The sequence below is a fragment of the Cebus imitator genome, unplaced genomic scaffold (assembly GCF_001604975.1).
Source record: "Cebus imitator isolate Cc_AM_T3 unplaced genomic scaffold, Cebus_imitator-1.0 Scaffold601, whole genome shotgun sequence".
NCBI classification, from domain to species: domain Eukaryota; kingdom Metazoa; phylum Chordata; class Mammalia; order Primates; family Cebidae; genus Cebus; species Cebus imitator.
Window position 1 is genome coordinate 778515 of NW_016107916.1, and position 21387 is coordinate 799901.

General features: G+C 37.6%; 1 protein-coding gene across 1 annotated transcript; it reads right to left on the reverse strand.

The window, feature by feature from the left end:
- Window positions 1-9022: 9022 nt before the first annotated feature.
- LOC108294769 (cytochrome b-c1 complex subunit 2, mitochondrial-like) lies at window positions 9023-11633 on the reverse strand. Its single transcript, XM_017516724.2, is given in 3 exon segments — window positions 9023-9706; window positions 9709-10447; window positions 11183-11633. Coding segments are annotated over 3 exon segments (1359 nt in total). The 5' UTR covers window positions 11579-11633; the 3' UTR covers window positions 9023-9482.
- Window positions 11634-21387: the final 9754 nt, after the last annotated feature.

Genomic DNA, 21387 nt, shown 5'->3' on the forward strand with positions numbered 1-21387 from the left:
AGGTCACTGCAGCCTCTAACTCCTGGGCTGAAGTGATCTTTCTGCCTCAGCCTCCCGAGTAGCCAGAGCTACAGGCACACACCGCCACATCTGACTAATATTTTTATTTCTTATAAAGATTGGGTCTCCCTATGTTGTTCAGGCTAGCCTCAAGATCCTGGCCTCAAGTGATCCTCTCAACTCAGACTCTCAAAGTGTTGGGATTGCAGGCATGAACCACTGTGCCCAGATCACAAGTACTTTTTGCACATGTAAAAAAATGCTGGACTATCTTGTATGAATCTGATGACATGCCTCACATTTTTATGGATTTGGTGCTATTATAGTCTCTTTTCTTATGTAAGCAATACGCATAATTTCCTTATGTCAGTGTTTTTTCCATGTGACAAGAAGGTGGTAACATTAATTTTAGTTTCATCTTGAATAAATAATGCCACAGGACAGTCTACTGTACAGTATGCCTCCCTTTCACTTAAAGTGGCCAAACTCATAAACCCATGAATATATTCATTGTGGAAAACATTTTCCCATCTTACTCAATGCTGTATGATTTTTTGATTCTACCAATTATAGGATGACAGAAAAATTGGCTACATACTAATTCTTCAATTGTAGTAGTCCACAGTAATGTCCCACTCATCATCATTAACTCAGCATAAGCAGGGCAGGAGGGATGGGTGATACTGAAGGGCCAGAGTCAGCAAGGTTTTCTCTTTCCCTAAACAACCAGGTGCACAGAAGTAAAAGGAAGGAAAGACCCTGACAATACACTTCCACCTGTTCTTCACCCACCCTGAGTTGAGCCAACTTGGAACAATAATAAGGTACAACGGGCTGAAATCTATGGAAATCAGAAAACTAGTTCTGAGTCTTAGAGTCTCTAGTCATGTGCACGAGGTGGCTCCCTGATTTTTCAATTTTTATCACATACAAAGTAGAAAAGTTGAACAATAATAATTCAAAAAAAGATGGCATATGAAAGAGGTATTGTGCTAAGCACTTGGTGGTATTACTTTATTTAAAAGTACCACCACCTCTGCTTGTTCATATTATTTTCTTCATTTTACACATGTATGTGAAGATATGTGAAAGATATGGTTCAAGTCCTGGCTTGTCTAAGTCCAAAACCCACCTTTTTAACTACCGTATGATACAGTCTCCAGAACTATATGATCTAATAAAACTTGCAAATCAGCCTGAATGTAGATAGAGTAACATAACAAAGAAACTCATTAGTATTCTACCTTCAGAAGTAGTCACCCCTTCCACTCAGCACACTAGTTTTATACAAATTATATCAGACAAACATATTAAATACCACACAGGAATATGTACAGCCCACAACTCTGTTCAACAGCATCAGGCTATCACTGAGAGAAAGAAGTGAGCTTTCAGTTTCTAGCAATAACTCTTGTACTATTCAAGCGTAATCTTAAATTATCCACTTTACCTTCTGTAAATCCCAATTTTGTTTCAAAAATCAAGACATCTACATCATCCCACTTTGTTACAAAGAGGGAAGGATACGCACATACATATGTAATCAAAGGCCAACCCCATACATAGATGTGGCATTTAAATGAAGAAGCACAGAGACAGAAGAGACAGTAGCAGTCATTGAGCCTATGCTTTAGAAGAAAAATGGACAAACCAAGGTTGGCTTAAGTTTTAAATATTTATACAACAGTCAATTGCTGCTTCTTTTCTAGATGTCTCCTTTAACCAAATTATAGATGTTGCTTAGTTACATTATGGATACAAAAGGAAGAGGGGAGGACAAACCCTGAACTGGCAGTTGGTAATCCTTTTCTCTATTTTTGCCTAGATTTCCAGCTTCTGTGTAACCTTGGTTAAACCATGTATTTTCTTAGAACCTCATTTTCATTTATAAAATGAGGAGGTTAGACCAAATTGTTCCTGAAGTCTTTCCCATTTGTACTAAAAGTAGATGCTATATTTATGTGTTAAATCCACTGCTAAGTGTGTGATTACTGAAGGCTGCTCACATGCAGTGATTTACTGATACATTCATTCAGCAAATACTTATTGAGAGCCTACTGTGTGCCAGAAACTGATATATAAATTCAGAATACATAAGAGAACAAACAACTTATGCTTTACTTCATGTGACTGTCGGCTTTACCACTTCGTGTGATTGTTGCCTTTACTTTCAAGCAATGCACAGAAAAAAAGAATCCATGTGCACTACTTAGAGGGATCAAAATGAGACGCATCCCTAAGAGTCTCGAACATTCTTTTTTGGGACAGTGGTTTTGCTCCTCAACCTTCTGTTAATGTTATAATAAGAGTGTTATGCTGTAATGTATACCTTTCTCAGGAACAAAACTTTGTTTTCCAATTCCTCTAGGTCAGTAGTGTTTGTCAGTCTAGCTGGCACCCATTGCCTTGTTTGTAATGGCTTCCTTGTTCACTGGCTGGCCTGGAGACATCTCTACCAGAGTCACCTTATGTCCTTCATTTGTCCACTGCTGCAAAGGTTTTCCTGAAACTTTAGCAGTGCTCCCTTAAAATGTTCTGTTATTACCAATATGTAACACAGGAAAAAAAAAATCATTCACAGAGGAGGATGGGGCACAGGATAGCCAACTGGATGCAGTCAGGAAGCACCACTATCACCAAGAGAGACCAAATTATTGAGTAAACAATCATAATTTGGGCAGCTCTTTGGAGATAAAACACTGAGAGTGGATGGAGAGGCAATGCTGAAGACCAGGCTGCAGATGGAGGAAGGTGAGAACCCTGTGGGGGTATCCACGTGCCAGGGTTAGTTCCTGGCCCCAAATGGCTCTGGGAAAGAGGTGAGTGAGGGAACTGAGTGACGTATTACGCTTGCAGCAGACCTCTAAGATCCTGGCTACAGGGGACCCTGCAACCCCCATGGATGGGTGAGCTAGCAGGGCATCTCCCAGGGAAACAGGCAGAGACAGCCCTTTGGACAGCAAGGGACCTGGGAGCTTTCGTGTGCCAGGCAAGTCCAGCAGACAATGGCCATAGACACCAATTCCTCAGAGATCCCCATTATCCTTCAGGAGGTGGAGCCCCAGCAGATCTCCAAGCCAGGAAAGAGTGGGGCTAGCTTCCCTATTAAACTGAGGCACATCTGCTCTACAAGACTTCATGCCTTCTGGTCCCTCCCAGGGTCCATGCCTTGTCATCCTGCAGGAGTGGGCAGAAGTGGGTGCACGGTATAACTCCTACAGCCAAGCCTGATTATGTTGCTGCACCTGAGTGCTTTTCTGGTGACCTAGGAGCATATAAGATCCCCCAGGAGAGTCGGAACTTGAACCTGAACCCCGAGATGTCCCACTGCCCCTCGGGCTGTAGTGCACAACTCAGTAATACAGAGCCAAGATCTGTGGCTGATACTCAAAAGCAGGGGAGAAGCCCTATCCCACAGAGCAATGAGAGAAACAAGATGCATGGGCTTCTGGGTAGGGTGGGTGGGTGCATGCCTCCCTCCATAGGGCTGATACAAAGACAGTATGGCATAACTCCCTGCCACAGTCTCTGCCCACGCTGCCACCATAGCTCAGAACATCTGACAAAAGAAATGCAAGAGCAGCACCAGCTATCTGGAAGGGGCTCCCCCAAGTTCTAGGAGCAAACCCAGTGAGGGGGCTATCTCTCCTCCTCCTATCCCACTGCAGAGGATCCTTGCTAATGTAAGGAAGTACAAAAGAGCCCCCAGGCTGGGTATTAACATAGCTATGGGTCATTATTCCTAAGTGTCATCTATTGCATTACAGTTCAAATTACAACAACAAAAATTTATCCAGATAATATAGAAACCTGTGAAACCAAGCACACGAATTCATTCACACATAAAGATACCATAAAGAGTCCTGGCCCTCTGAAAGCCTCCAGAAGTAAAGTCAACTGACTATAATACTCAATTTAGACCACAGTTAAAACAATACCAAATCTCCCCAATAAGAAAGAATTAACGCAAGAATTCTGGAAGTCCAAAAAGCCAGATTCCCTGTATTAGTCTGTTCTCATGCTGCTGATACAGACATACCCAAGACTGGGTAATTTATAAGGAAAAGAAGGTTTTATGGACTCAACAGTTCCATGTGGATGGGGAAGCTTCACAATCATGGCAGAAGGTGAAGGAAGAACAAAGGCATGTCTTTCATGGCAGCAAGCAAAGAGAGAAATGAGAACCAAGCAAAAGGGGTTTTCCCTTATAAAACCATCAGATCTTGTGAGACTTATTCACTGTCACAAGAACAGTATGGAGGAAACCGCCCCTTGATCCAGTTATCTCCCACCAGGTCCCTCCCAGGGAATTATAGGTGCTACAATTCAAGAAGAGATTTGGTTGGGGACACAGCCAAACCATATCATACCACCCCTGGCCTCTCCCAAATCTCATGTCCTCACATTTCAAAACCAATCAAACTTTCCAATGGTCCCCCAAAGTCTTAACTAATTTCATCATTAACTCAAAAGTTCACAGTCCAAAGTCTCATCTGAGACAAGGCAAGTCCCTTCCACCTATGAGCCTGTAACGTCAAAAGCAAGTTTGTTGCTTCCTAGATACAATGGGGTATAGGCATTGAATAAATAGAGCTGTTCTAAATGGGATAAATTGACCAAAACAAATGGGCTACCATCCCCATGCAAGTCCAAAATCCAGCAGGGCAGTCAAATCTTAAAGCTCCAAAATGATTTCCTTTGTCCCCATGTCTCACATCCAGGTCATGCTGATGCAAGAGGTGAGTTCCCATGGTCTTGGGTAGCCACCCTATGGCTTTGCAGGGTACAGCCCCGCTCCTGGATTATTTCACAGGCTGGTAATGAGTATCTGTGGCTTTTCCAGGTACACAGTACAAGTGGTAGGTGGATCTACCATTCTGGGGTCTGGAAGACAGTGGCCCTCTTCCCACAGCTCCACTAGGTGATGTCCCAGTAGGAACTCTGTGTGGGGGCTCTGACCCCACCTTTCTCTTCCACACTGCCCCAGCAGAGGTTCTTCATGAGGGCCCTGCCCCTGCACCAAACTTTTGCCTGGGAAACCAGGCATTTCCATACATCCTTTAAAATCTAGGCATATGTTCCTAAGCCTCAATTCTTGACTTCCATGCACCTGCAGGCTCAATATCATGTGAAAGCTGTGAAGACTTAACCTTCGGCCCCTTGTAGCCATTGCTGGAGCAGCTGGGATGCAGGGCATCAAGTTCCTAGGCTTCAGAGAGCAGAGTGACCCTGGGCCTGGCCATGAAACCAGTTTTTCCTCCTAGGACTCTGAGCCTGTGATGGGTGGGGCTTCCCTAAAGACCTCTGATATACCCTGGAGACATTTTTGGGGATTAATATTTGGCTCATCATTACTTATGCAAATTTCTGCAGGTGGCTTGAATTTCTCCTCAGAAAATGGGTTTTTCTTTTCTATCCCATCATCGAGCTGCATATATTCTGAACTTTTATGCTCTGGTTTCCTTTTAAAACTGAATCATTTTAGTAACACCCAAATCACCTCTTGAATGTATTGTTGCTTAGAAATTTCTTCCATCAGATACCCTAAGTCATCTTCCTTAAGTTCAAATTCCCAAAGATCTCTTGGGCAGCAAAAATGCTGCCAATCTCTTTGCTAAAATGTAGCAAGAGTCACCTTTACTCCAGTTCCCAACAAGTTTCTCATCTCCATCTGAGACGATCTCAGCCTGGATTTCACTGTCCATATCATTATCAACATTTTGGTCAAAGCCATTCAACAAGTCTCTAAGAAGTCCCAAACTTTCCCAAATTTTTCTGAGCCCTCCACGTCTCTAAGAAGTTCCAAACTTTCTCACATTTTTCTATCTTCTGAGCTAGAAGTTCCTCCAAAGAGTTCCAGTATCTGCCTGTTACCCAGTTCCAAAGTTGCTTCCATATCTGTGGGTATGTATCTTTACAGCAGTGCCCTACTGCTGGTACAAATTTACTGTATTAGTCTGTTCTCATGCTGCTGATAAAGACATATCCAACACTGGGTAATTTATAAAGAAAAGCAGATTTAATTGACTCATTGTTACATATATCTGGAGAGGCTTCACCAACATGGCAGAAGAGAAGAACAAAGGCACCTTTTACATGGCAGCAAGCAAAGAGAGAAATGAGAATCAAGAAAAATAGATTCTTTCTTATAAAAGTATCAGATCTCATGATACTTATTCACTATGATGAGAATACTATGGAAGAAACTGCCCCCATGATTCAATTATCTCCCATCAGGTTCCTCCCACAACACATGGGAATTATGGGAGATAAAGATGAGATTTGGGTGGGGATACAGTCAAAGCATATCAGTCCCCTTACCTCCAAACAAGCATAGTAGCTTCCCAGCAATAGTTCTTAACCATTCTGAAATGACTGAAATGACAAACACAGAATTAAGAATCTGGATGATAAGGAAGCTCATTGAGATTTAGGAGAAAGTTGAAACCTGATCCAAGGAAACTAAAGAACCCAGTAAAATGATCTAAGAGCTGAAAGATCAAATAGCTATTTTAAGAAAGTACTTAACTGAACTTCTAGAGCTGAAAAACTCACTACAAGATTTTTATAATGTAGTAGGAAGTATTAACAGCATGCTGAGGAAAAAAAACTCAGAGTCCCAAGACCAGTTCTTTGAATAAACTCAGTGAGACAAAAATTTTTAAAAAAGAATTAAGAAAATTTTTTTAAACTCCATGAAATGTGGGGTTATATAAAAAGAGCAAATTTATAACAAATTGGCATTTCTGAGAGAGAAGAATATGCAGCTTGGAAAATATATTTGAGGATACAGTCCACAAAAATTCCCCTGATCTCTGCCCTCAGGCTCAAGCTATCCTCCCACATCAGTCTCCTGAGTAGCTAGGGCCAAAGGTGCACACCACCATACCCGGCTATTTTTGTATTTTTGGTAGATATGGGGTTTTGCCATATTGTTCAGGCTGGTCTCAAACTCTTGAGCCCAAGTGATCTGCCCACCTCAGCCTCCTAGAGTGCTGGGTTTACAGATGTGAGCTACTGCACCAAGCCACTGTTCATACTTGCTATTGTTTTTTAATTCCAAAAGGCTTTCACCATCTTTCAATATTCAAATTATGCATTGGGAAACCTTTGTGAGTAGGATGGTCAGCCATGATGTCATTTGGGCTCCACACATCACCAGCCTGGGTATAAACATAAAATCAGACACAAGCACCTACTTCACATTGCAGTATCAACTATAAGAACAATCTAGTACTGCATTTGTACTAGCAAATAAAGTGACTATTTAAGTAAATATAATTACAGCTTCTGTTCTTCAACCACCTTAGTTGCATGTGGCTGTGGTTATCATATTAGACAGTATAAAATACAACATTTTAATTATTGTGGAAAGTTGTGTTTTAAAATTTTTATAGAGAATTCTGTACGTTTAGACAACAACTAAAAAAACTGCTGTTTAGGAAACACTATAGCAGATGGTTAGCCATGAGAAAAGAAATTATTTCTATTGCATTAACTTTTTCCCTAGTGCTTAGTGCTTAGTGCTTAATAAACACTTGTTGAGAGACTGAATTTCCAGTTTAAAAGGCAAACTGTGTATATAAATTATGTTTTCAAACTAAGAAGTTCTGTGATGGAAATAAACATACTAGGGACAGAGATAAAACTTGTAGATCTATTGTTTATCAAAAGATACATCAGCCTATTTAAAATAAATGCTTTACATATAGCTAATTATTTCACCATATTTATCATAAATAAACAAATCAAATTTAAATTATCATTATTCTATGAATAATGACCATCAATTATTAGGTTAAAATATTTTGATTTATTAATCATACTAAATGAACACTGCCAAAATAACAGATTTCATGGAAACTAACACAGCATCCAAGGTAAAATATACATGTTGTTATTGGTACTAATTAATGTCTTTACATATCTACTAACTTCACTGTAGAGAATAAATATGTTTCTGCAAATTTATATACAAATTCTAATTTTAACAATCAAATTATTCTTTAACTAAACTAGGGCATTTGCTATGGAAAGGAAGCCTCACTCTTTTTGTTATATTTCTTGTTTTGTTTTCACACAATGAAATTGTTATGTAATTTGAAAAATTATTCCCATGCTGTTGTGTTGTAAAACCATGGTTTTTTATCAAGCCTTTTATTATTAAGACTATATTGATAAAAGTCTAAACATTTTACCTTCATCTAATATAATCTTCGCATGTTGGTATTTAAAAATCCTCTTGTAATAAACACAACTCTAAGAGATTATTGATTTATATGCTAGAGAAGTGAAATAAGCTTATCCAATGATGAAATACATGCATGTATCCTACTTTCTGGAAAATAAAATACTTCATTACTTCACTGTTTGATTTACAAAAATTATAGTTTTTATTGGAAGTCCCATGAATGTGCCTGGCAAAATATAATGGAATACTTATATTTCTCTTGAGAATACTCTAATATATAATATATTTATATTTCTCTGAATTTGAAGGGAACAGCCTAAAACTGTATACCATCAAAATGCAAATGTAACATAATTTTGCCAGGAACCTACTCTCTCCAGCAGGAAATACAGATGACAATAATTTAATTCATGCTGTAAAACAATGCTTTCCATTAGCACAGTTTTATTTTCAAAACCAGAATAGTGTTGATTTAGAAATAGTCTCAGTCCTCATCTTTGGAAAGATTCAGTTTTTCTTACTCAGGCTACAAGTACTTGTAAAAGAATATGTAAACATGTTTCACCTAACCACATTCATTTTGGCTACCCAGTTTGATGTGAATTACCATGAAACAGGGGATTATCGGGCATAACTGTGGACTATAAAATATGTGATATATAAATATTCTTGAAAAATTGATTCTGAAAGAGCTAGCATGCCTTTCATTTATCTCAGAACCTGGAGTAATACTGATGTCCTTGAACAAAGTGATATATTTAGAGTAGATGACTGGCTGCTATGAGGATTTAAATAACCAATGATTTAAAAATTGTCTGTTTCTCTATTTTTTTTTCAGAAATAATTTTATTGCAAAAAAGGCAAAACAGGGGTAAAAACCACACCACTTAGCTGTTGATACCCAAAATGACAAATTTTCAACATGCTTTTATCTTAAAAGCCACCAAGAGTAATCTGGAACTATTTACCCTGATAGCGACTTAGCCTTAATTTTAATAGTTTCTGATGCTTCTATACTCATTATATTCCTGTCTCCTTTAAAGCATCTAAAACAAAGATATCAGCACATAATAAATACTTGTTGATTAATTCATTGAGAAAAACATAAGATAAACACTTAAGTAGAATGTTTTATTGACTTTAGGTCAGCTGGCAATAATTATCTGCATTTATGCCTTATTTTACTTCACTGGAAAAAAGACAAATGTTATATTAGAGACTTCTGACTTTCATGTATTTGCTGCTCTGGGCAGAGAATGTTCAGCTCTCTCCTGTAATGTGTGCTTCAGTATTACAACTCATCAACAAAAGGTGTATGCCCGAAATTTCCACTAGCTGCCATCGACTTTTGGCCAGAAACAAACTTCTTTGCGGCATTTATGATATCAGCGTTAGCCACTGAATCAATCTGCTGAAGGACTGTGGATGGTGGCACGTAAGAACCAACAATTAGAGCCTGGCACCCGACTTCTTCCAGGAAACCCTCGGAAGACTCCACTGACATTAGGTATCCAGCTTCAGCTTGTTCTTGGCAGTTTGGACATCTGTGTTGGTAAGGTTTCCTTGAGCGATTGTTTTTACTTGATTATAGGCAGCGTTGATAACACCTCCAGCAGCTGCGGCCTGGGAGATAGTATAAATCTCAAAGAGTCCAGAATCTGAGTAACTGGAATTAAATGCAGAAACATCAAATGGCTGGTGAGCTGCCTTGGTAAGAGCCTGGTGCAGATGACTGGTGGTGTTGCTGCCCCTCTTGATATGTGGCCCAAGACTGAGGACATGCTGAAGAACACTAAATGCATTTGCCTCTGCACTTCCTGCAGCAGCACTTTCTGCTACAAGAGCGGCATGGACAAGACTGTCTCCATTCTGTTCTCGGATTTCACCTCCACTGTATTTGGCCTTTGTACCAGATAAACCAAGTCTACCTCTCATGTTGAGAAACTGTTCAGCAACTTGCTTTAGAACAGGATGACTCACACAAAGTCCAATCAAAGCCATTCTTGCACTTGTGAAATGGTTCTGAACAAAGTAATGTAACTCCTCTGGTGTCACTTTTCCAATCCTATAGTCAGGACAATACAAGGGATTAGCCAAGGCATTCCCGTAAGCTGCTGCATGCAAATTTTCAATGACATGAGTCTGTGGATTCTGAAAGGCCACAGCCTTGTCAATCTTTAGCTGAGGCTGAATGTCACCTACTTCCCAGTGACGAAATTCTGGTGATGTGGTGACATTGAGCAGGAACTCCATTAGCTGGAGAGGATGTGGAGAAACAGGAACACTTTTGCACTGTTGGTGGGAGTGTAAATTACTTCAACCATTGTGGAAGACAGTATGGCGATTCCTCAAGGACCTAGAATTAGAAATTCCATTTGACCCAGCAATCCCATTACTGGGTATATATCCAAAGGATTACAAATCATTCTACTATAAGGACACATGCACACGAATGTTCATTGCAGCACTGTTTACAATAGCAAAGACCTGGAACCAACCCAAATGCCCATCGACGATAGACTGGATAGGGAATATGTGGCACATATACACCATGGAATATTACGCAGCCATCAAAAACGATGAGTTTGGGTCCTTTGTAGGGACATGGACGAACCTGGAAACCATCATTCTCAGCAAACTGACAGAAGAGCAGAAGATCAAACACCGCATGTTCTCACTCATAGGCGGGTGTTGAACAATGAGAACACATGGACACAGGGAGGGGAGCACTACACACTGGGGTCAGTTGGGGGGAAACAGGGGAGGGACGGTGTGGGGTGGGGAGCTGGGGGGGGGATGGCAAGGGGAGAAATGCCAGATGTAGGTGATGGGGAGGAAGGCAGCAAATCACACTGCCACGTGCAGCAAATCACACTGCCACGTGTGTACCTGTGCAACAATTTTGCATGTTCTTCACATGTACCCCAAAACCTAAAATGCAATAAAATAAATAAATGGGGAAAAAATAAAAAAATAAAATAAAAAAAAAAGAATATCAACATCGCCCCGCAGGCATTCCACAGTGTAAGCCATGTTTTCCCTTGTTGCAGTCGCACTTAATAAGCCACCAACTGCTTCAATTCCACAGGTTGTCTTGAAAGATGAAGCTCCTTTTGTCGTCAGACCAGATGCAAGATGCAGCAAATGAGTGGTTCCTAAATTGCTGGAGTCCTCCTGTCTACTGCCTGCTTTAATGAACAAACCAATTCTTGATACAGGAGCGTAGTTTTCCAAAGAAGCAATCACCAAACCATTTGGTGACTTGGTAAACTCAAGGTCCTGAGGTTGTGGCGGTGCTCCTGCAGGCACAGCTGTGGCTTTAACTTTGGGGGCAACTTTGAGAGAATAAATTCTCAAGAAGGACCCAGCTCTGGTTAGTAGCTTCATGATTCAAGATTGTTCTGACCCACGGACACTGCCGGATTATAGGAAAGCAAGATCGTTGTTTCTCTACCTTTTAATATTCTTCTGAAAATAAATTTGAATGAACTTCTTCAAATCTTTCACATAATCATACCTCTTTACTTTTCCATGAGCTGATATCTCTAAATGGAATGCACCCCCCTCCTACCCACACCTCCTTTTTCTGACATCTAACTAAATTATATTATTTTTAAATTTAAACCTGAGCATCTTTGTGACGCTTTCTCTAACACTAGGTATAAAGCATCTGGCTTATGAGTATTTTTTCAGGTATATCAACTTTCCCAAAAATTCATCAGATAAATTTTTCAATTTTAAATGTTTAAATCTTCTATAGATAATATGTCAATCACCTATTCTATTGAATGACTATGTGTCAATGACAAAGATTCACAGAGTTTTTTTTCTTTAATGAAATACTATAAATTGACTTCCTGTAGCAATAAAGTAAACAAAGTTTGGTCTTTTATATTTGTAGTATTTTATTTGTAGTAAGTCAATATTGCAATGTTTCAGAATATTCTTCACTAGCAGGTCAATATAAAACTCAGGAGACCATATAAAGGACCAAATGCAGTCACAGAGTATTCTTACACTAATTATAATTGGTATAGTTTGGACTGACAAGTTATTTTATTTACTATTTTAATTCCTTTTATACATTACTTATAACCAGTTTATGTAGGCACACTGTAAACCCTTCCTCCATGGCTGCTTCTCCCCAACACCAGATAAGAGTTAAAAACTTTCCATGAATTTGAAAAATGAAACAATCCAATAGAAAAATGTATACAGGTTATAATTAGGCAGTTTACAGAGATGTGTATCTGAAGGCTGAACCTCACCACAGGAATGAAAAGTAAAATAAACTGATCTCATTTTTTAACTCAGTTTGGCAGAAATTAAAAAGCTAAAATAGCCAATAGTGGCAAGAATAAATAAACATTCTCATACATTGCTGGTTAGGGTTTTTTTTGTGTTTTTGTTGTTGTTGTTCTGAGACAGAATTTTTTTGCTCTTGTTGACCAGGCTGGAGTGCAGTGGTGCGATCTCAGCTCACCGCAACCTCCCCCTTCCAGGTTCAGGTGATTCTCCTGCATCAGCCTCCCAAGTAGCTGGGATTACAGGCATGCACCACACCCAGCTAACTTTTTTAGTATTTTTAGTAGAGATGGGGCTTCTCTATGTTGATTACACTCTATGTTGATTTTACTGTGCATAGATTATATCTCAATAAAAATAATTTTCAGAAGAAGGACCTGTATTTGCATAGACATTTTAAGTTGTAGTAATTAATATAAGTTTTATGAAACAACTTTTTGATTGCCAGTATTACTGCTGTTTAAGAAAATAGTTGGGAATGGTATAAGAGGATTCGTGGCAATAGAAAGTCAAAAGTATTGATTCAATTTCTCTCAACTTCGAAAGGAAAAAAAAGAGAGAGACAGAGAATTAAAAAATCTCAGTTCAAGAGCTGATTACAAGGCTTGCCATTATCATCACATCTGCTTAGAACTGAGACATACATAAAAGTGTTTCCCAGGATACCAGAGAGCAGAGAGAAGGAACTCAAACTGCAAACTTATTTATTGGCTGCTTCTTTCTCATTATAACTAATTGATGTCCATTTTCTGAGGAATTTGGCTAATATTTGCTTAAACTGCAAGGAGCTATCTAATAATGTGTTCACAGAGGTGGAAAACTAGAGTGCTCTACCAATGCAGAATACCCATACTCATGAAAATAATTAAAAGTTCTGGCACTTAGCAAAAAGCCAAATTGTTTATGCTGGCTTGATAAACAACAGTCTTGATACTTACAGAACACTGAATTCCCAAAAATGAAAGAAAGGGCTAAGTTTAGGTTGAGTGTTGAGCATTACACTAAATGACATTAGCCAAATAAAAACACTATGCTAAATATTTATTATATCAAATTTGTAAGTTACCAGGTCAAAAATATCACGTTACACATCTTCTGGACATAGTACAAACTTATTTTTTTTTAATTTTATTCTTTAAGTTACATTATCATTTTTCACAAGGTAACAGAGTATTTCTCAAACTACACAGAGTAAAGAACTAGATTTATTCTAAATTTCTAACCTATCATGGATTAATAACTCTAAGAAATATAACAAAAATGAATTGTTAGAAAAGTGAATGAAAAAGCAGACATATAAAATATAAGTTCAATTTTAATATTAATTCTACAAAACTAAAATAACTCTGCCAAACTGCTATAAACATTTCTAAAAGCTTATTCTTAATTTCTGTACTTATATGTTCAAAAATAGTAATACAGGGATCTGAACAGGCACCAGTCCACAAAACTCGCTTTTTAATGAACATCTGCATTTATTCCAAAGGTAAAATAAGTGCAATAAGCTTATAATTGTTCTAAATAAGGTTCACTATCTTTGCCAAACTTCAATTTATTTTTCCAAGATTTAACTATCTTCAAGGATGTTTGGCGGTTACCTTTGTAAACTGTAACAACAAGCCTGTGTTGCCATTTGTTGACTTTTTCTTATTTTTATTTATTATTTTAACTTTTATTTTAGTTTTGGGAGTGCATGTGAAGGTTTGTTACATAAGTAAACACATGTCATGGGGATTTCTTGATTAAAAACTGGACAATTGAATTAAAGTTTTATAAATGAGAATATTCAAATGACCAATAAACATATGAAAACATGCTTATCTTTATTAGTCATTAGATAAATACAAATTGAAACTACAATGAGATGTCATTGTAGTTATTATTTCATCACTCAGGTATTAAGCACAGTATCCAATAGTCGTCTTTTTTGCTCCTCTCCCTCTTCCAATCCTCCTACATCCAAGAAGACCCAAGTGTCTGTTGTTTCCTTGTGTTCATAAGTTCTTATAATTTGGCTCCCACTTCTAAGTGATAACATGCAGTATTTGGTTTTCTCTTCCTGCATTGGTTTACTAAAGACAATGGCCTCAAGCTTCACCCATGTACCCAGAAAAGACATGTTCTTGTTATTTTATGGCTGCATAGTATTCCATGGCATATATGTACCACATTTTCTTCATCCAATCTGTCATTGATGAGCCTTTAGGTTGATTCCATCTCTTTGCTACTGTGAATAGTGCTGCAATAAATATACATGTACATGTGTCTTTATGGCAGAATAATTAGTGTTCCCATGATATATACCCCAGTAATGGATTCCTGGGTCAAACGGTAGCTCAGCTTTTAGATCTCTGAGGAATCACCATGCTGCTTTCCACAATGGTTGAACTAATTTTCACTCTCGCCAACAGCTTGTAAGTGTTCCATTTTTTTTTTCTGCAACCACACCAGCATTTGTTATTTCTTGACTTTTTAACAATAGCCATTCTGACTAGTGTGATATGGTATCTCATTGTGGTTTTGATTCATATTTCTCTAATGATCAGTGATGTTGAGCTTTTTTTCATATGATTCTTGGCTACATGTATGTCTTCTTTTGAAAAGTGCCTGGTCATATCCTTTGTTCACTTTTTAATGGGGTTGTTTTTCTCTTGTAAATTTGTTTAAGTTCCTCATAGATCTTGGATATTAGACCTTTGTCAGATGCACAGTTTGTAAACATTTTCTCCCATTCTGTAGATTGTATTTTTACTCTGTTGACAGTTTCTTTTCCTGTGAAGAAGCTCCTAAGTTTGATTTCACTTGTCAATTTTTGCTTTTGTTGCAACTGCTTTTGGTGTCTTTGTCATGAAATCTTGGTCCATTCCTATGTCCAGGATTGTACTGCCTACATTGCCTTTCAGAGTTTTTATAGTTTTGGTTTCAAATGACTTCATACTATGAAATATAAGGATATAATGTAATTGCATCCCCACTCGTATATAATATTCTCCCAGGTCCTCCCAGTGAAAGTTATCAAAAATTTTAAAAATGTATATTAATTATTTAAATACAATACCCTGACTGATGTGCTGAACTAAGAAAAGCTGAATGACAAATAATCAATAGCCAAAACACAAAGGGGAACTGTAATAGATTTTATGGTAAATATTTCAATTCTCCTTTCAAATTCTTCTACATATTCAAAAGAGTGCTAACTAATATAATAACTAGCATTTTTGTGGGAATTAATAAAATATAAATGGATATGCAATAGACCAAGAATATCCAGGATACTCTTAAAGAAGAATAAGATAGTGAAAAGACAGGCTTTTACCAGTTATCATGCTTTATTTTAAATATACAGTAAAGTAGTTCAATATCATAATTATAACAGGCAAATATAGCAAAGAAATAAAATAGAAAGTTTAGGACAGGACCCACATAAATATCAACCCTTGATTTCTTGATTTGGTGTAAGGAGCACTTCAGAGCAGTGGTAATAAAATGATCTTTAATAGATATTGCTAAGATGATTATTTACGAAAAAAATAATTAGATCATACCTCACACAATACACTAGAATCCCATGGCAGTGAATTGTAGATCTAAACGTAAAAAGCAAGCAATAGAAATCTATAAAATACTATGGATAGTATTTTCCCAACTTCAGGAAATTTCTATGAAGTATAGAAACTTCATAAGTAGAACCTAACATAAAGGAAAAGGGTGATAAATCTGAATATATAAGCTTAGTAGTTTTTAAAAAAACAAAAAAGTCACAGAGAGTAGTAAGAAAAGACATTTTCAAAATATCTAAACAACAAAATGCTAACATCAGGAACGTAACAACTTTTATAAATCAAGAAATAAAATATAAACTGGACACCTGGACAACTAATTTGAATAAAAACTTTATAAATGAGAATATTTAAATGACCAATAAGCATATATAGACATGCTTATCTTCATTAGTCATTAGATAAATACAAATTAAAACTCCAATGAGATGCTATAACATATGCACCAGAATGTGTAACATAAAAAACTAACAATACTAGATGTTGACAAAGACATGAAAGAAGAAAGATGCTCACATACCTCTTGAAGAAGTATAAATTGGAAGATTTATACTTTGGAAGATCCGTTGTTAATATTTAACCTAGAAAATGCACAGATTTATAAGACAGTCAGTACAATCCTAGGTATATACTCTACAAAATGTGTGCTTAGGTAACATAATCAAGACACACACACACACACACACACACACACACACACACACACAGACTGCAAATTCTAGTGGAGATCTGTTTTTATCTTGTGCTAAACGCTGAGCCCTGAATGTCAAAAGTCTTCCTCTCAGTATTCCTATTCCATCCTCAACTTTCAACACTCTATGCAAGCCTGAACCTCAGAGGGATCTTTTCTCTCCATGTTTTGTGCCATTCCCCAACACAGCAGTCAACTTCTTGTCACTCACTGTCAGCCAGGTTCATAGTGGGAGGTGAGGAGGTAGGTTCAGTGCTCCTGGCCCATCTTCAGTGGTAGACACATTCTATTTGAGGCCCTATCTGAGTGGAACAATAGGGGCTTTTAAGTTGTTCCTGCTCTTCCCCACAATAGTAGCCAAACTGTGCCTTGCATGTGCGGCAGTTTTAGAGCCAGATAGTGTTCACTGCCTCTCCACTAGGAGCACCCTAACTTTGCTTTGAATTACTGAAGGATGGAGACCTGAAGACCTTCCTGCCACTTTATTGAGGGAAAAACATTTTTACTTCTCTCCCTCCCCCAGGATCTTTGGCTACTTCCTGGGCTGGAAGTATCTCACCTTCCTCAGAGAATTAAGGCTTTTTTTTTTTTTTGAGACAGAGTCTCACTCCATCACCAGATGCCAGGCTGGAGTGCAGTGGTGTGACCTTGGCTCACTGCAACCTCCGCCTCCTGTGTTCAAGCAATTCTGCCTCAGCCTCCTGAGTAGCTGGGACCACAGGCGCACGCCACCACGCCCAGCTAATTTTTTTTGTATTTTTAGTAGAGATGGGGTTTCACCATGTTGGCTAGGATGGTCTCGATCTCTTGACCTCATGATCCGCCCGCCTCAGCCTCCCAAAGTGCTGGTATTACAGGTGTGAGCCACCACACCCGGCCGGCTTTTTCTTCACATGATCACAGTGTGCAGTGTGTTGTTCATTCCCCAGAGGAAGCCAGTCACCCCCTGTGTGCCTGTATCTTCATCAGCATCTGATTTTTCACCTGCTCCCAATATTTTTTTGCATGATGACATGACTATTGCAAGACATTTTCAATACCAAAAAATAGTAATGAATTATCAGTATTATAAATAATGAACTTAAAAAATTACATAGTCACCCTGAATGGCAGTTTTATTGGGCAGATATTTGAGTGCTGACGAGTAAAGATGGCTGCAATCAGTAAACATAAACGAAAACATAACTGGAATCAGTAAACAAATTAAACATAACTGGTGGCAAAAGTAATGGAACTAGTCCTGATTCTGTTGAAGTTGTCAGCACCCTCTAGTGGAAATAAGTTTTTTTTAAAAGCACGTTTTCAAATGCAGAGAACTTTCTCAGGCATTTTTCAGTCATTGAAATTTGGCAGTTACAGAAACTAACATTTGGAGGCAGTAAAAAACAGTGTAGTGTTTCATTTTATTATAGTAAATAAATGTAAATCATTTAATACAGTGTGTTGCCTCATTCAGAAAACCAACCCAAAACGAAGCAAAAATGAAAGGAAACCTAGAAAGGAGAACAGGAACCACAGGAGATCAGAAAACACCCATTCAATATTTCTGTTTAGTCTGGTGAAAATAAAATCTATATGAGGGTGCCTGTATTTCAATTTAATTAATGAAAAGTCAGGTGATTTCCATTCTCACTAAATTGAGAATATACATATATTTAAAGAGTAGTATTTTGAATGTATACCAAACTTTTAGCCAGTGCAGGGTATCTAATGCTCAGCCTAAAGATGCCCACTTGTTTTACACTGCTTCTAAAACCAAACTAGTATTAACCAGAAACCATCGTCAATATTTCACATAAACTCTCTTTTCAGTAATAACAATTGTATCAGAAAATTTAAAATTAGTAAGATCTATTACTGTGTCTCTTAAACTGTAAAATTATTTAAAAATTAGAATTAATTCAATGTCTTCTCCTTTAACTTTTTACCTTGGTTAATTTAATAGTACTATAATTTCATTAGTATAATGGCCCAATTCATTTAATAATCAATTTATGATTCTCTTAAATTTTATGCAGTTTAAAAGAAAAGGAATTCATGAAGTCTTTTTTTTTTTTTTCCAAGAATGTTTCTTATCTAACTGGCAGCAATAGCTGTAGGACTAGGGTGTTTGAGCTACTTATTTTAGCAAAAAGGAGTTTCCCTTTACATAGTTTTTTTTTGAAAGAAAAGGCATCTGTCTGAATATAAATATATATTATTAAAAACTATTAAATTGTAAGTATTTAAGTTCCTCTTCTTCAGCTGCTAAGGAGGAACTAGTCTATATGTTCATTGGCAATGATCTTTGTTTCTTGGTAGGATGAAGCCTGGAGACGAAGAATTGGAGAAGCTAGGGACAAAGCAGCATGAGTGATCAAAAAAGCAAGGGAAATGTAAAGGACAGCAGTATTCTCAAATTTTCATGGGTATCAGGTCCACCTGGGAATCTAAGGGAATTATAATTGATTACAAAATGAATGTTAAAATATGTATTACTGGGCTCTGCCTTCAGAATTTGTGTTCAGTAGGTCTAAGGCATGACTTGATAATTTGCATGTCTAATAGGTTCCCTGGTGATGCTAATGTTGTGGTACAGGGAACACACTTTAAGAACAACTGTTATTAAAAAATATTTAGGAAGTTTTGCTTTGGGTTGTATGATATATCTTTCTAAATGACCAACTGTATTAGTCCGTTTTTACACTGCTATAAAGAACTGCTGCAGACTGGGTAATTTATAAAAGAAAGAGGTTTAATTGACTCACAGAGCAGCATGGCTGGGGAGGCCCTAGGAAACTTACAATCATGGGGGAAGGGGATGGGAGAAGCAAGGCACCTTCTTCACAAGACAACAGGAAGGAGAATGAATGCAGGAAGAACTGCCAAACACTTATAAAACCATCAGATGAAAACTCACTCATTAACATGGGAACAGCATGGGAGAAACTGTTCCCATGATCAATTACCTCCATCTGGCCTCTCTGTTGACACGTGGGGATTATGGAGACTATGGGTGGGGACACAGCCAAACCATATCACCAACCATCTCTCTTTGAGACTACAGAATTTACCTGGCCTGAGACTTTCAAGGCTAAAACTGGAAAGTCTGCCACAAACCAGGAATATTTGTTCTATGAAAGTTAGCAGAATCAAAATGGGGTCACTTGCATAAAAACCCTGAAAAATCGAACTAGGGAAGACCAGAAAGGAAGGGTTTACATGCATGTATGCCAGACAACAGGAACTACAACAAAAGACTGCACAAACCACAACTTTGCACAAAGGCCACCACAATCTCACAAAAAAATTACTTCTGCAAGGACATTTGCTCTGCAACTGCCTGTCCAACCTCAAACTGGTGCCACCCTTGTTACCAGTCCCTGTAACGAAGGATAATTGTCTCAAAGCAATTCATGTAACTCTCTTCATTTTTCCTTTAAAATTCTTTGTCTTCTTTTACCTCCCTATGTTCATTGTATCCTTACTGTAATGCTCAATCCCAAATAAATACTATTGTCTTTCATAAGAGTCTCTGTGTGTGTGTGTGTGTGTGTGTGTGTTACTTAGGTTTAACCAGTCCCCTATACAATGTCTTCAAGACATTTTCAGTAGAGCTAAAATACTTGCTAATGCTTTTGTACTAAAATGTGTGTGTGTTTTTAATTGATTCATTAACTTTAAAGTTTAGGTTTTAAATCGATATGTTAAGATTGACTTCAAGGGTTGAGTTGCATTTTAGAGGTTATTGTCTGGGATCTTGGCCCAGGGTGCAGTACTCTGCTGTAGCTAGAACGAATTGTCACCCAGAAATGAGTAAACCATCACTATGATTACCAAGTGGCCAGTGTTTTCATTCAGCAACAAGTGAAAAGGGGTGCAATAAGAGGCAGGGTATTTCTTGGACTAATACTTCAAAGTTATTATAGTTACAGCCTTTGGGAAAATTCACTGTTCATACATGGCAATGTTATGTGACTTCATCAAATAAGGAATGTCTGAATTGATCAAAGTAAGCTAGATTATATAGCAGTAATAAATTCAAAATCGTAATGGCTTAAAAACCAGAAAAGATTTATTTCTTGCTCAAACAACTTATCCTTAGACCCCAACAAAAATTGCCCATTTTTCTCTCATAACTTCTTTATCATAATTCAAGTAGCACAAATAAATAATTGCTGTGCAATGATAATAGGATTGCAGATCCTAATAATTCTTTTTCACAAAATAAACATCCATGGAAAATGGGAGTTGGAATTCTTAAAGGAGAATATAAGTTGAATATTAAAAGTGATCTAGTTTTAAATGATAGGTCTAATAAAATGTAATTTATTTCATTAAAATCCCAGAGGTAGCTATTTTAATAGGTCTTGATTTAGAAGCAGAGCTCAGAACTTTGGAAAGCATTTCGAGATTATCAAAGATGTAATAATCTAAGATTAGAAACATGATAATAGCTTCATCGATTTGCAGATACTAAAAGTAATTCACTAACAAATGAGTGAAGTATTCTATAAAGAATTCTACTGGGCCCATGGAACTTCTTAGCATTCTTAGGGAATATGTTTCACATTGATGATTTCCAAACATAAGACTATTATTCAGTGATTTGAGATGGCACTCTAGAATCTAGTTTTTCACAATGATCCACCAACAGATTT